The following is a 15,092-nucleotide window of genomic DNA, read 5'->3' on the forward strand; positions in this document are numbered from 1 at the left end:
GACGCAGGCTGGTCTGCTGGAGATGTGAGTTCAAACCCTGACACATCCACATGTCCCTGGTGCTGTGCCTGAACCCCTTTGTGGTTGGAAATGTTTCCATCATGAGGGGTTCAGTCACTGTACAGTACCTGGGTGGTGTGTGTATATATATATATATATATATATGGGGTGAGGCCAATAAAAACCTAAGTCCCACTTTTTGAATGGGCCGCCTCAGTAAGACAGCCCATATTTATTGTAGTTGTTGCAATGATATCACAGACTATGGACCGGAAGAGGCGGGGGGTCCACAACCTAATGTGCTGCCCACAGGCGTTACAGACCTCAGCGGCCTGGGACTGGAGCGGACTGGTGGGTTGTCCATGGCCTCCAAGCTTTCACTCAGCGATTCGAGCATGGGGTCTGCAGGATCCGAGGGACTACAGTGCTTCCATCATGAGTGATTCATATCTGCCCAAATCACTCAACACAACTGCGCATCAATCATTGAGTGATATTCATCCGCCCAATTCACTCAACTTGTCCTGGGGACTACAGGATTCGAACTCGAGTTTATGGCGCCATTTGGTACTGCTCTTATCCACTGAGCTATTCACCTCCGCTCAATCATTACTGTGTTCATTCCCCTATTTCAGGGGTGGAGAGTTGTGATAAAATAAAAAAAAACAAGACCTGGCGAGATTTGAACCTGCAACAGCAAAATTGCTGTGTTGCCGCTGGCTAACAATACCCCAGCGTGCGCCACTAATCAGCATGTGTAACCATTACTTTCTGAGTTACTAACACAGATCTGGTATTCACACTTTTCTCTAGATTTCCACTTCAATGATCTGCATATTTGCCAGGAGCTCAGAAAGTCCAAGCATTGTTCTAACATTCTCCATGTTCCTAATCTTACCTGCACTTCTTGTTACAGCAGCTGTTTTTGGTGTCCATGTTGCAGGGCCATAGGTACCAGAGGTATACCTAGTGCTCTTAGTAATGACAAAAGCCCTGGTCAGACACATGCCCTCTCTTTCTCTGCACTACAAGTCTGGGCATTTGTGCTGCTGTGGAAGAGCAGGAAAAAGCATTGTCAATGAGAGAAGAAGAGTTCTTCAAGCAAATATCTAATACAAGTCAGAGGGGTTAAAGCCAAAAGACTGGCATACCAGGCAAGCAGAAACCATTTTGAAAATAAGGCCAGCTTCTATGGAAAGAGTTACTTGAAGGCCACATTCATGCTAGCATTGTTGTTTCCGGATTTAGCTGTCCTTCATAGAATGTTGCCGCACATTTTACACAACAGCAGCTCCTCCAATCTCTTTCATGGATGTAATTCTAGATACAAATAAAGATAATATGCTATTCATTGGTGAGCAGACACCAGCTGCTGGTCTGAATTCAGCCTAGGAAAGTAGAACTGTCCAGCTTCCTGGTAGAGCTTGTGTCCATGAATAGGCCCTGTGGCGCTTACCATGGGGCTCTTTAATAGTCTTTTATAGCATTACATACAGAGACAAGGGGCCACAGGTAAGAACACCTTGCAGGTTTATAACCATTGTCCTAGATGGCATTATCTGTACAGCCCTATTCTACAACATGGTCATATATTCTACATATATTATCTTCTATACAAAGCAGTAATGAGTGCTTAGGAACATCTGCAGAGCAGAACATTTATTTGGTAAACTGACACTAGATGGAGTTTTTCAGATGACAACAAATAAATGATAAAGATCGGCATATATATATATATATTATGTATATAACTATATCACAGAATATTGATAAAATACACACCCAGCAACATCTACTGACCAATTACCTGTCAGAAATCAACCACACCATACACAGCACCATTATTCGGTTCTTACAATGACTACACCCCCGACGCACTCCAATCAACCAACCAACCTGCTGTGTGTGTTCAACATAAAATCACATCCGGAAACCATGATATAAAGCTATGGGGAGAAAAAATGCTTGAAATGAACAGGGAATGTGCATCCTTAAGCAGCCATACTGTATAAACTTACATGTTCCTGCATGACCAGGAACTTTTATTTTATAAATAGGAAAAACTGGGCAAAAAGGATGGATTTACTATAAATACTCCAAGCAATATAAAAAAACAAAAGAACAATGGTCAGCATTAATAAATCCCCTCCTTGGGTCAGTCTGTCTGTAGAAGGGACATAAGGAATGCATATAATATTCCTTCATTTTCACCAGCCTTTGTGTACAGTGCTGAACCGGAGTTCCTAATACAAAATACCGGGTCAGGGAAAGTCATATATAATGAATGGTAACACCCCAGTCAAATCTCATGACCCCACACATCAAAGTGCAGAAACATTTGTTGCCCATGGTTACTACAGTCACCAAGTATGTCTGATTGCTGGTGATCAACACAGCACATAGAATACAGACATTTGGAAAGCGGACCCTGGGCTATAAGGTGGCTTCCAGTGCTTTATACTGTGGTCATTTTTTGTATATTTCACTTGTATATCAGTTCTGATTAGTGTCATGACTGAAGAATATTATTCTCCTATAATGCTGTGGAATAGAGAGCTATACTGCAATCTAAACACAATTTCAAAATGTAATTGGACCATCAATTAAAACACTTTAGGGAAAAATGAAACCCCCAGAAAGGTGGAGTGGGGACACCAACAGCCAAACCTAACACGGCAGCCACAACTCCTAAGCACCCTCCACATCCTGGAACACTCGCTCACCGTCAGTCACAGCACACACAGGTTAGCAGTTGTGCACAGAGAAACCTTCCTCCTGAATAAACTCCTCCAGAACTGCTACCACACTGCTGGCTTCCGGCATCTCCGAGTGCTCCACCTTCACCATCTGTAACAAGATGTCACCATTGCCACAATTCTTCAGAAAGTTGTAACAGCGGAACAGAGCGTGATGGCTGCTCTCTGCCTGCCTGATCAACCGCTTCAGATTGTTCATGTCCTGAATGGCCTGGTGCAGGGAGACATTAATGGAAGAATGCAGCTCAAGCTTGTATAAAGCAAACTACTAGAATCATTACATACAATCCATGATACATCAAACCAGGCAGAAGAGACCCTTACAGGTGATGCCTCTGCACCATAAGGGCTCCTGCAGCATAATGAGAATATAGAAGAAAAAGGCTGCTATATGAGATGAAAAATCAGATATATCGGTATATTGTAGTGGCAGGGTTAGGCTGCACCGTGTTGGTATATTAATGTCTAAAATTTAATGCAAAGCTAAAGTTGATGGCAAAAGGAAACAAAACAGGCAGCAAATTTACATTGAAGAAGGAATATATTGAACTATGGAAACATAACAATGACCCATGGAGAGATTAGAGATACTAAAACATGAATGGATATTTTACCCTGATACACAGAACTATGGAGAGAAGCAAAACACAGACCAATGAATGAAAAAATACATAAATTGTTAGAAAGAACACTGAGCCATGGAAATAAATTAAAACACACTGACCAAAAGAAGTATGCAATATACTGACCAATGGAGGAGAAAGATAAATAGAGCCATGGGGGGAAGCAATGGATTGATCAATAGAGAAAAGGAAATTACAGAGCAATGCAAAAAAGGAATACACTGACCTAGAAAGGGAAGAGATACAATGACCCATGGAGGTAAGGAATACCCAGATCCATGGACAGAATAAATATGCCAATACATAGAGGGAAGAATATACTGAGGAACGAAGAGAAATATTACACTGACCCATGAATGGTAGCAATACAATGACACACAGAGGGAAGGAATACTCTGGTGAATGTAGTAAAGGAATACTCTGACCAATGGAGGAAATGAATACACTAAGCCATAGAGGAGAGGGAATGCACAGGCCCTTACAGGGGAGCATACTATGCCATGTAAAGAAAGGGACAAATTGACCCATGGAGGGAGAGAATACACTGACCCACAGAGAAAAGAAATACAGATGAAAAAGGAAGGAAAGCATTTGGCAATTTAGAAAAAGAACTGACAGATACAAGAAAGAAAAACAGGAAGGAAAGAATGCATCCATATGAAATGAAGAAATACAATGAATCATAAAGTTCATGATTCAGCCAATCAATGAAGGCAAGGAACCAAGTGAGATTTAGAAGACCTATGGAGTGAAGAAATACAATGACCTATGGAGGGAGAGAATACAGTGACAGAAGAAATACATCAAACCAAGGACAGAGGAAATACACTGACCATGAAGGGAAGGAATACATCAACCTATGGAGGAAGGGAATACAATGATTTGTGAAAAGAGGGATTACAGTGACCCTTGAAGGGAAGAAATACCTGGGTTCATGATGGGAATAAACACACTGACACATGGTGAGAAGAATTACACAGACAGACTGAAGAGAAGGAGTGCACTGGCATACGGGGTAATAGGATTTATAAGTCAACACCTAGTTCAGGAGAAATATGTCTGAAGATGTGAAAATCATACATGTATTCCTCTCGGCTGTCCTGTAGTGGATACACAAAATGCTCTCACACAATTCTTACCCACCTTCAACTTGAAATTCTCCAGTTTCTGACGAAACAAGAAGGGGCTGCCGCCATCATAGCTGTTTATGAAGAACTGCATCCAGTCCTCACAGAAGCGATTGCTGACTGAAATTAATAAAAACTTGAATGAGACTGTGGGACCTGGAAGAACACAGTGACATTGTGCTCAGGGATAACTGGGGAATTTGCTGCAATAATATCTCTTCTACAATAGAGGTATAGGCTCTGCCATGTAAATTATAGACTAGTTACCTCTCCCAGACATCTGACATGTTATGAAATCAGTTCTTAACAAATATCAGAAATCCTCTCCCACACTTCTACATAAAGGTGGAGTATGAAAGAGATTTGCCTGATGTCTTGTGGGAAGAAAACCTAGGAAGACCTTAGTCCCACTTGTGGTTTCAACAGGAAAGAAGGCATTTGGACTTTGGATTTTGGTTTTTGCCTCTTTTAAGGACAAAAACACTTCCTGGTCTCCTCACTAATCTCATCCAGAAAGGCCATGAATAGCCAGGAACCAGTAAAAGGCAATGGAAGACACAGATGGGGCTAGTCACCTCCATGTATGTGAGACACAGTATTCTTCATAAAGGACAAATGTACCATTGTTAGAGACTATTACATGTATTAATTTATTACAAATTGTAATAAATCACCAATATAAACACTTATTGCTAACATTCAGACGTCACCCTGGTTAGTTTTGTATGGATGAATTAATTTAGTTACTGCATGAGCAATGACACAGAAGTGGGGGCACTTCAATTAAATAGGCGACTATCTGCTAGGCTGACAATATTTTTTTTTGTGAAATCCTAAATTTGTTTTTTTATATATGTTTTGCCTCCACAAAATACAAATAATTCAGAGAGAAAAAATAATTATGACAATAAAGATACAGCTCTATTTTTAAAACAAGAAATCTGACATTCCCTCAAACATTCCTTGGTGTGAATAATTTACTGTTGTTGAAACACATGGACCTGGAAGATTTATACTTGGGAATGTTTGAGGGAATGTCAGATTCCCTGTTTTATACATAGAGCACAAAGACAAAACCATTGTTATATATAAAATATCTTCATAAAAAAGGGACTTTGATGAGTAGTCAGTATTGGCAACAAGGTGTGAGATAGAAACTTGTTCCAAAAGTGAAAGTTTCCAAGGGGTCAGAGGAATACACCAATTCCATGACATTCACCAGGGCATTTCACCTCAGTATTACCTAGCAGTTACCCCATTGTTATTTTAATGATGAATCCTCTGACCTCTCCGAATCATAGGCCAAAAAGCATCTCCACTTCAACCTCCACATCAACCATATAAGAGGCAGAAAAATGCACCATAGTTTAGATTTCCTTAAGAAATCTGAAAAACAACAATACGTCAGAGGTTGGACCAAGTTGTCACCTTTCAAGTCCAAGTCGAGTCCCAAGTCAAGTCACTTCATTTATCAATGAAGAGGAGTTTTGCTCACTAAACAGATATTTAATGATTGTTATATATGCCAAGCCTGAGATTATTTATGATAAAGTATGAGAAAGGAGAGGAAGAAAGACAGGCTTGTGATGGCAAGAGGTTTTGTATGAGTTTTTGTGTTTATTCATTTATTAAACATGAGTGACAGAAAAAGTTTCTTTTAGGAAAACATGCGATTACCATATTATCACGAAATGCATATTCTACACACGTATAGATTACATAAGCAAAGAAAATAAACCATACATAAATTAAATATAGTGTTATACTTAAAGAGTCAAATTGTCTCAAACAAGTTTTGCGTTTCGGTTAACTTGTTAATAAGGTTATTCTTCTAACATGGAGTGATGGAATGAGTGTTTGACCAAGATAGACAGGCCAATAAGTTGTAACGAATCGCTCAACCAAGATTGAGAGTTAGAGAGACATCCAAACTAGATTGTGAATCCCATATGTTGCAGAGAATTGATTGTTTTGAATCTAGTGGTGCAATAGTGGTTTATTTATCCCTAAATGTCCCCATATAAAAACTGTTATGATCCAGAGCACAGGATCACATTCGAAGTCCACGGCTTTCTCCTCTGACAGCTGAAGGGGACATGGAGGAAAGCAGTGAGGCTTCTGTAACACCGCCCTCCTCCTCACTCCCTTCAGCTGTCAGAGGGGAAAGACAGGGACTTAGAATGCAAGGAAGGCGGGGAGGAAGGCAGTGTTAAGCTGCATACACACGTGCAAATATTGTCGTTGGAAAGGATCTTTCACAATCCTTTCCAACTACTAAGGACTGCAAGATGCATGAACGAGTTCTGTACATATAGGACCATTCTGCTCTATGGAGAGGGGAGGGGGGGAATGACGGACCGGCACCCTGCTGCGCGCTCTCCCCCTTCCCCTGCATTAGGATAGTCCATCGTTCGTGGATACGCCAGGACGGTCGTTCAGACGATGGTACGCCGTACACACGCCAGATTCTCGTCCGATATCGGCCCTAAGGGGATTATCAAGCGGTAACTATTGGACGTGTGTACATAGCTTTACAGAGGACTGACTGCTTTCCTCCCCACCATTCTTGCATTTTATCTCCACGGCTTTCTCCTCTGACAGCTGAAGGGGGCAGGAGGAAGGCAGTGTTACAGAGGTAACAGCCAGCCTATGCTTGCAATAAATCTGGAACTTAAGGATAAAGCATTGCATGCTTGGGCCGGTCTCAGGACAGCACTGTAGACACATACATACATACATACATAGCACATAGCCAATTTTTGATAGACTGAAGGCAAACTATTTGATAACCTCCTGATAAGGTTGTAAACACCCAGGAATCTCCATAATTTCTCTCCAAACACAAACAAATTAGGCCAATCTTGCTCCCTGAACAGGCACACATTTAGAAGGATTTGGCAGCACCCTGCACAGGTGGACCCATCTACTCTTTGGTTTCAGTAGGAATAAACTGAGTACCTCTCCAACAAGACCGACTCTTGAGTCAGAAGCTCCTAAAATCTTAAAAGTTATCTAGAATCTAAACGTTGTCTTTAAAGAGATGACTGTCCCAAAGAAACTTTTGGATAAAACATGGCAAATCTATTGTGCATTGTGCATTTCTTGGAGCTTTTACTATGGCTCCCATATTGATCTCCAATCTCCATTAATGGAATAAAGGCATCTAGATAAGTCCTTGCCTTACTTGGGAAGGACAGTTATGTGAGTAAGCATACATTTTTGTGTGATGACACCCATCCTGATTTTGTTGAAATTGGTGAATAGTCATTTCACCGTTATTTCAGTTTCAGCTATATCAGCTTCCAGGCTTTGACAACATCCTTCAATGACAAGTTTGAGTATGACTGATTACAAGTGCATACATGTTGGCTAAGGAGTTATTTTTTTGACCTCTGAACCAGGTGAAATCAAATCTTGGGTGAGTTTCTCAAAATACCGTTTCCCCAAAAATAAGACCTACTCTGAAAATAAACCCTAGCATGATTTTTCCGTATTTTTGAGGTTGCACGAAATAAAGGTAATGGAGTCACAAGAAATTCAAGATGGAATTCAGGGGTTTGGAGAGTTATGATGATGTTTCAGAAAATGATGACATGACTGTATTTGAATAAATGTTGATTGTTGTTCATGAAAAAATAACGCATCCCCTGAAAATTAGCCCTATTGCATTTTTTGGAGCAAAATATAATATAAGACACCGTCTTATTTTTGTGGATACAGCGTATTTCAGAGGACACATCTCTTGTTTTACTTTCATTTTCAGGTAGTTGGCAGACTTTATGGAGAGATGAATAGATTGTCTGAAAGATTTTCAATTTCTAGGGCCAGGTAAAAGTGATTACATCAAACAGAAAACTGGAAAATGAAGCAAATTAATGAAACATAATTGAATTGCTGCACTGATAACCTTTTTCTGGGTGAGTTTACCCCATTATTATTATATAAGTATATACTTATATATATATATATATATATATATATATTATATATATAAGCAAGACCGCTGAACCTTGAAGTAGTAACGAGACTCTTTGACCTTTAGGTTTAGTGTTCACTAGAAATAATTTCTTCAGATAACACAAGTAACCTGCCGGAAGAACAGATTTTCATGAGTTTAGAATCCAGACCTTTATTACAAATGCCTCCTAGCAGAGCAGGTCCTTACAAAAATCATTTATTTTTCCTAGTATAAAACCATTAAAGGCAACATGTACAAGATATAAATGTCACTGAGTTACTGCTTGGTCTTATATGGAACCTTTCAAAAAATATATATCTCTTTACTGAAATAAGTTATCACAATACAGGAACAGTCCTTATGGATAGCAACACATACTTTCTTAGACTTTCCTTACTGTTGTAAAAAAATACAGGATAGAAGCTTTGGGATCCAGAAACTATAAACGTGAGGTAGAACATTGCAAATGATTTATCTCTAGCCAAATGGCATTACCCCAATTTAGGAAGTGGAGGCCTTTCACATTGTATGGTATAATTTAGGGTGAAGCCATTATTATTGGACAGGCATTAGGCAACCCAAGGATAGGAAGACTAGTTATTGTCACTGGTGATAACCAAACCATATAAATTTGGTAAAACATGAAATGTGAACAAATCAAACCAGAAAAAGAAATAGCTGGGATAGTGCTTGTAAATGTTGCATGGATGGCGAGGTCAGGGAGATCACGTGCCACCTTTAAAAGGTTTCCTCCTCATTACATTGGAGGAAAGCTACCGGGGGGGTAAAAGGTAGTCACAAAGATTCCACAGCTTCTCATATGCCACCTGTTCTAATTAAATACTTGTAAATAATAAAGCAGGGCAACAGAACAACTATAAACCCATCTTTTTGGAAGGGCACAAATTGTAAAAGTGTACAGAAAACATTCGTCCATTTTGGGTTGGGTTTAGAGAGACCACTGAAAATGGTTCACAGTACAACCAAACTGGTTCGGGTGGTCATGGGCCTGGGCTAAAAGTGTGGTATCAAGTAAGCATTAAACATGTTAGTGCCTTCTAATGTCAAGGGGCCAACTTGAGAAAATGAGCCAGGAAAGCTAAACAGGTGTGGAAAGGGCATAACCTATTGCGGGGCATAGATATTGACAAAATTGCTTCATGTATTTGAAGTTCCCCTATGGAAATAAGCTGAAACAAGAAATAGGAAGTCTCCATTGATGTGAGTCTGCTTGTTGGAAAATTAGGAGGGTTAGGAATACATTATCAAAGTCAAATTGGCACCTATCCCTCATTTTCTGTATGACCGGCCTCTTTTACAAAATATTTATATAAGTTACTAATCACATTTCTCAACCTGCTGGGATCCATGCTTTTGGGGCCTAAGGATTTGTGTGTTTGTCTGTTTGGGGTCAGGTATGACTAAAAACTCTTAAAGATGGGTAACAGATCGGAAGCAGGTGTAACTTCCAGAAGACCCCTTATTCCTATGTTGAATCTTCGGCTCCTGGGCTTTTCTTGGTCATCAAGTTGTTCTATGAGATTATCAATATTCTTTCTGAAATTACATTGCTGAAATATTTGCATGTCTGCCACCCTGAAGCTCAACAGAGTTTTCTTCCTGCAGTATTTCTAGTCTTTGTGTAAATTTAAATTCAGTTCTGAATGTCACTGAGTCTTTTTCCGTAATCATCTCCAAGGATATGCATTTTAAATGCTCAGTCATCTTCTGTATCCCCGGTGTCCTCCCTCTCTCCCTGACCTCTGGAACTCTCTAAGTGAGGAATGGTAAAGGGAAGCGCTGGCTGGCTCAATATTTGAGGGCTGACAGTCTTTGTGGGTGATCTGCGACCTTTGAATTGTGAGCTGTGTGTACCATGTTGGAAGGGAAGCAGTCAGGAAATAGGACTTTTTATTTTCGATTTATTTATCTCTGCACAGTCTGAGGCCCTGCTGTGGCTGGGGGAACCTGGTCTAGCCATCGTCAGAGGATCCAGAGCACAGCTAACACCAGAAGAAAATGTTGCACAGCCGGGGCTTCTCCTTCACAAGTCCTTGCACCATGCCTAGATAAAATTTATTATAAGACAAACCTGCAGTTGTCCTTTAGTGCAACAGTTTTATACAATGGAAAGCTGAAATAAATATAAGTCTTGAGGGTCTGCTATGACAATTATATAGCACAGAGGACAGATAAAAAGTTATAGAAAATCTGGGGATTGGATGTGACACTGAGCATTCTGGGACACCAACATGGCAGTTAGGCGCAGTAAGTCTTTAGGTTAGAGGTTCTGATATGACACCAAGACATACAAGAACACTTGTGTGGCAGTGAGGACAGACTAAAAGAAACCGTATGTCTTCAAGTTTGGGGGTCTGGTATCTACTTGTATCATCAGCATAGTAAAATTGAAAATCCATATTAAATCTTGAAACAGCAACCTCCCAAGGTCACTAGGTTAAACTGGTGCTGACTTCCCCTACAGAGGGATATGCTCTGTACCATGTACTAAGCTTTTCTTTGTCATTCATCATCCTATTGGGCAGGAACTTACCTCACTGTCTACTATGTCTTCGGGTGAATGAGGAGTGTTCAGAGAAATGTTCATCCCAAACCCTGTAGACTTTACGTGCAGGTGAAATATTGTACATAAAAGTCTCTTCCAGAAAAATACACAGAAATTTCACCTGCCTGGATCTATTTACAGATACATCACAGAATACATATAATACCCCAGTGTAATAGGAAGACACAAAGAAAGTCTTACCTGCATTCAGCAGTTCTGGCTGACCTTCTCTGAAGTCCACAGTAACCGTATGATGCTGCCGCTCAGTCATGGCGATGCATAGGGATGTCATTGTACCTTCCTGTACCAGACCCTGCAGACTCGCTGAGCTGAGAAAACTGCAAGACAAAATTCAATGGTAGTTCCATAAAGGAATATATCACTTTTACCTAACTTTTTCTGCCACCTTTATGTGACTGGTTTATTTCCCAACACAGATTGCAGACATATATGGTATTCACATATAAGGTTATTGTACAAGACAAGGAGGCATTATTTATATCTGGACTGATTGTTTAAACCCTGTATACAGAAACAATTCTTCACAGTAAGGTCTGTGTAAATGTGAAATAAATTCCCTCAGGAAATAATCTTTTCAGGCTCAATAGATTGTTTTAAATATTAGGTGGGTGAATTTCTAAATTAACAATATGTGTGAACAAAATGAACATTGTTCTAAATAACCAAATGTGCCCTCTTTGGAAACACCAGGTCTGCTGTCACATGACACACATCTGTACCTGCTAATATCATTTTTAGTCCTTTCATCGGAGTTTGTCATCTCCACAGTAGTGTAGCTGAGTGCCTGGAAAGGGGAAGAAAAATACAACAGGAAGATATTTACACACGATCACAGGCAGTAACACACAAACATAAATCACCCAGGGATATGACATGTCAAAAACAAAAATAAAATAGAATGACAGAAGCACAAGGGGACTTTTTCCCACAAACACAATACCCTTCTCTCACAATAAGGCAGCTCACCGCATGTAACAGGTAGGCTAGCTTCTCCTGGAAAAGGGTAACTATCCGTTGTATCGGCAATATAGAGTCCTCAAACCAGCTGCTCAGGTAAGGCCGGATGTCAGAGTCCAGGTTACCTGTCTAGACAAAGAGGAGAAAATGAGACAATGTGGCTTAGGAAAGGTTCAGCAGAAACCAAAATGAATATTTGCCTTACTGTACCTGTATCTTAGTCTTCAGCTCTTCTATATATCTGTCCAGTTCAAGTCTGAAGGTTTCATCTTAAGGAAACAAAGAGACCACAATCCTCTGCCTCTGTAAAGCAGTTTCCTATTACCCATTACCCAGGTTCATTCCTGCCTGAGGTGACAAATTTCTCTTCTTCACATCCTTTGCTACAAGCCCAATAGCCTGTACTAGCATAGACAGGCCTTTGATTTTATTGATAGCATTGGAACAGAGTTCCAGCATTTTTTTCAACGGATTTTCGAAGTCTGTAAAAGTCTGTGAAGGGGAACAGCTGTCAGTGAAAATGACAGCCCAACCTGTGAAGGCTGCGGAAAAGGTAAAGGAGAATTACAACTGTAAAGCCCTCATAAAAGCTTTCCTTACTCTCTTTTCCTCACATACCTCTGTATACAGTGCTCTCTGGGGGAATGGTCTGGCACAGTATCTGGGGGGACGGACAGTATCTGGACTCTGTAGAATGGGAGGAGACCTTTGTGCTGCATACATTCTAAACTTGGTATCTCTATTAATTAATAATGGATCCTCCGTCCTCCAATAAATCAGTTACACACCCTGGTTTATCTTGACTTGATGACTTGTATTTATTAACAAGATGTGAGTTCTGGCACTGAGCATGGTATATGGAAACCAGGCTGCCCCGCCATCAAGTAAGCATCAACAACAGGAAAATACCCATAAACTATAGCAGACTCTGGAGATAAAGAGGGGAGACTCGCCAGATACCTTCTGCCATAAGGAATGGTGCTTTTACTTAAAAAGGTATAAAGTTCCTAGAATGAGCAGAAGCACAGGATTGTTTTCTGACCTACTTATTAAATTATTGGGCTGCCCAAGGCACCAAAATATTCGGGAAAAAAAAGATGCATTTGTGGCATTTCTGGCAGAACAGAGCAATGCACAATGACAGGAAATCACTGAATAGAACCGTATTAAACAAACACAGGTAATATGTTGCTGCATTTCACACAATACAACAATGGAAAAAAATCCTGGACAACAACTGTCCCTTTGTTTTTAAAAGATCAACATTGTACCACTATATTATATAGGGTAATATACAATGGGGGTATACCACTATATTATATGAGGTAATATTACACAATGGAGGTATAACACTATAGTATATGAGGTAATATTACACAAGGGGGGTAAAACACTTTTTATAAGATGTAACAATACACAATGGTGGTATAACACTATATTGCATAAGGTAATATTAAACAATGGGGGTATAACACTATAATATATGAAGTAATATTACACAATAGGGGTTTAACACCGTACTGTATGAGGTAATATTACACAATGGAGGTATAACACTATAATATATGAGGTAATATTACACAATGGAGGTATAACACTATAATATATGAGGTAATATGGTATAACACTATAATATATGAGGTAATATTACACAAGGGGGGTATAACACTATAATATATGAGGTAATATTACACAAGGGGGGTATAACACTATTATAAGATGTAACAATACACAATGGTGGTATAACACTATATTGCATAAGGTAATATTACACGATGGGAGCATAACACTATAATATATGGGGTAATATACAATGGGGGTATAACACTACATTATATGAGGTAATATACAATAGGGGCATAACACTATATTGTATGAGGTAATATCACACAATGGGGGTAAAAAACTATATTGTACGAGTTAATAGTACACAATGGGGGTATAACACTATATTATGAGGTAATATTAAACAATGGGTGTATAACACTATATTATATGGAGTATTATAACATAATGGCTTATACCACTATATTGTATGAGGTAATATTACAGAATGGGGGTATAACACTATATTATATGGGGTAATATACAATGGGGGCATCACCCTCTAATTTATGGCATAATATAACATAATGGGTTATAACACTATATTGTATGAGGTAATATTACACAATGGGGCTATAACAATATATTGTATAAGGTAATATTACACAATGGGGGTATAACACTATATTATATGAGGTAATATTACACAATGGGGGTACAACACTATACTATCAGGGGAAATATTATACAATGGGGGTATACCACTTTATTATATAGGGTAATATACAATAGGTGTATACCACTATAATATAAGGGGTAATATACAATGGGGGTATAACACTATATTAAATGAGGTAAAATTTAGGAATTGGGGTATAACACTATATTAAAAGGGGTAATATTACACAATGGGGGCATAACACTATATTATAAGGGGTAATATACAATGGGGGTATACCACTATATTATATGAGGTAATATAACACAATGGGGGTATAACACTATATTATATGAGGTAATAGTACACAATGGGGGTATACCACTATATTGTATGAGTTAATATAACATATTGGGTTATAACACTATATTGTGTGAGGTAATAATAAAGAATGGGGGTATACCACTATAATATATGAGGTAATATTACACAATGGGGGTATAACACTATATTGTATGAGGAAATATTACACAATGGGGGTATAACACTATATGGAGTAATATTACACAATGGGTTAAAACACTATATTATATGAGGTAATATTACACAATGGAGGTATACCACTATATTCTATGAGGTAATATAACACAATGACTTATAACACTATATTGTATGAGGTAATTTGGGTATAACAAAACATTATTTGATATACAGTACTACTACAAATTTATTATAAAAAATGATACAATTGTATAAGGTGTTACACATACTACATACCACAGTAAATTACCAGCAACAAAAATGGCGTCCAGTTTGTGTCGGTGGGTGGAGTTTTAGGTTTCCCCGCCCAGGCGCGCAGCATTCTGGGAGGGGAGGGACCA

General features: G+C 39.1%; 1 protein-coding gene across 1 annotated transcript; it reads right to left on the minus strand.

Moving 5' to 3' along the window:
* Positions 1 to 1,644: 1,644 nt before the first annotated feature.
* LOC140332838 (protein Njmu-R1-like) lies at positions 1,645 to 13,273 on the minus strand. Its single transcript, XM_072414048.1, has 6 exons — positions 12,219 to 13,273; positions 12,018 to 12,137; positions 11,771 to 11,835; positions 11,232 to 11,368; positions 4,523 to 4,626; positions 1,645 to 2,967 (listed from the first exon to the last, which is right to left on the minus strand). The coding sequence occupies exons 3-6, from the start codon at positions 11,809 to 11,811 to the stop codon at positions 2,746 to 2,748; spliced, it is 504 nt and encodes a 167-aa protein (XP_072270149.1). The 5' UTR covers positions 11,812 to 11,835; positions 12,018 to 12,137; positions 12,219 to 13,273; the 3' UTR covers positions 1,645 to 2,745.
* Positions 13,274 to 15,092: the final 1,819 nt, after the last annotated feature.

Source organism: Pyxicephalus adspersus, chromosome 6 (assembly GCF_032062135.1).
Source record: "Pyxicephalus adspersus chromosome 6, UCB_Pads_2.0, whole genome shotgun sequence".
Taxonomy (NCBI): domain Eukaryota; kingdom Metazoa; phylum Chordata; class Amphibia; order Anura; family Pyxicephalidae; genus Pyxicephalus; species Pyxicephalus adspersus.

Coding starts and splice junctions, on each gene's coding strand:
- LOC140332838 (XM_072414048.1), bottom strand. CDS start 11,811: ATGACAAACTCCGATGAAAGGACTAAAAATGATATTAGCAG. Junction 4,627..11,231: donor GCCAGAACTGCTGAATGCAG/GTAAGACTTTCT, acceptor TATTAATTTCAG/TCAGCAATCGCTTCTGTGAG. Junction 2,968..4,522: donor TGGAGAATTTCAAGTTGAAG/GTGGGTAAGAAT, acceptor TCCCTGCACCAG/GCCATTCAGGACATGAACAA.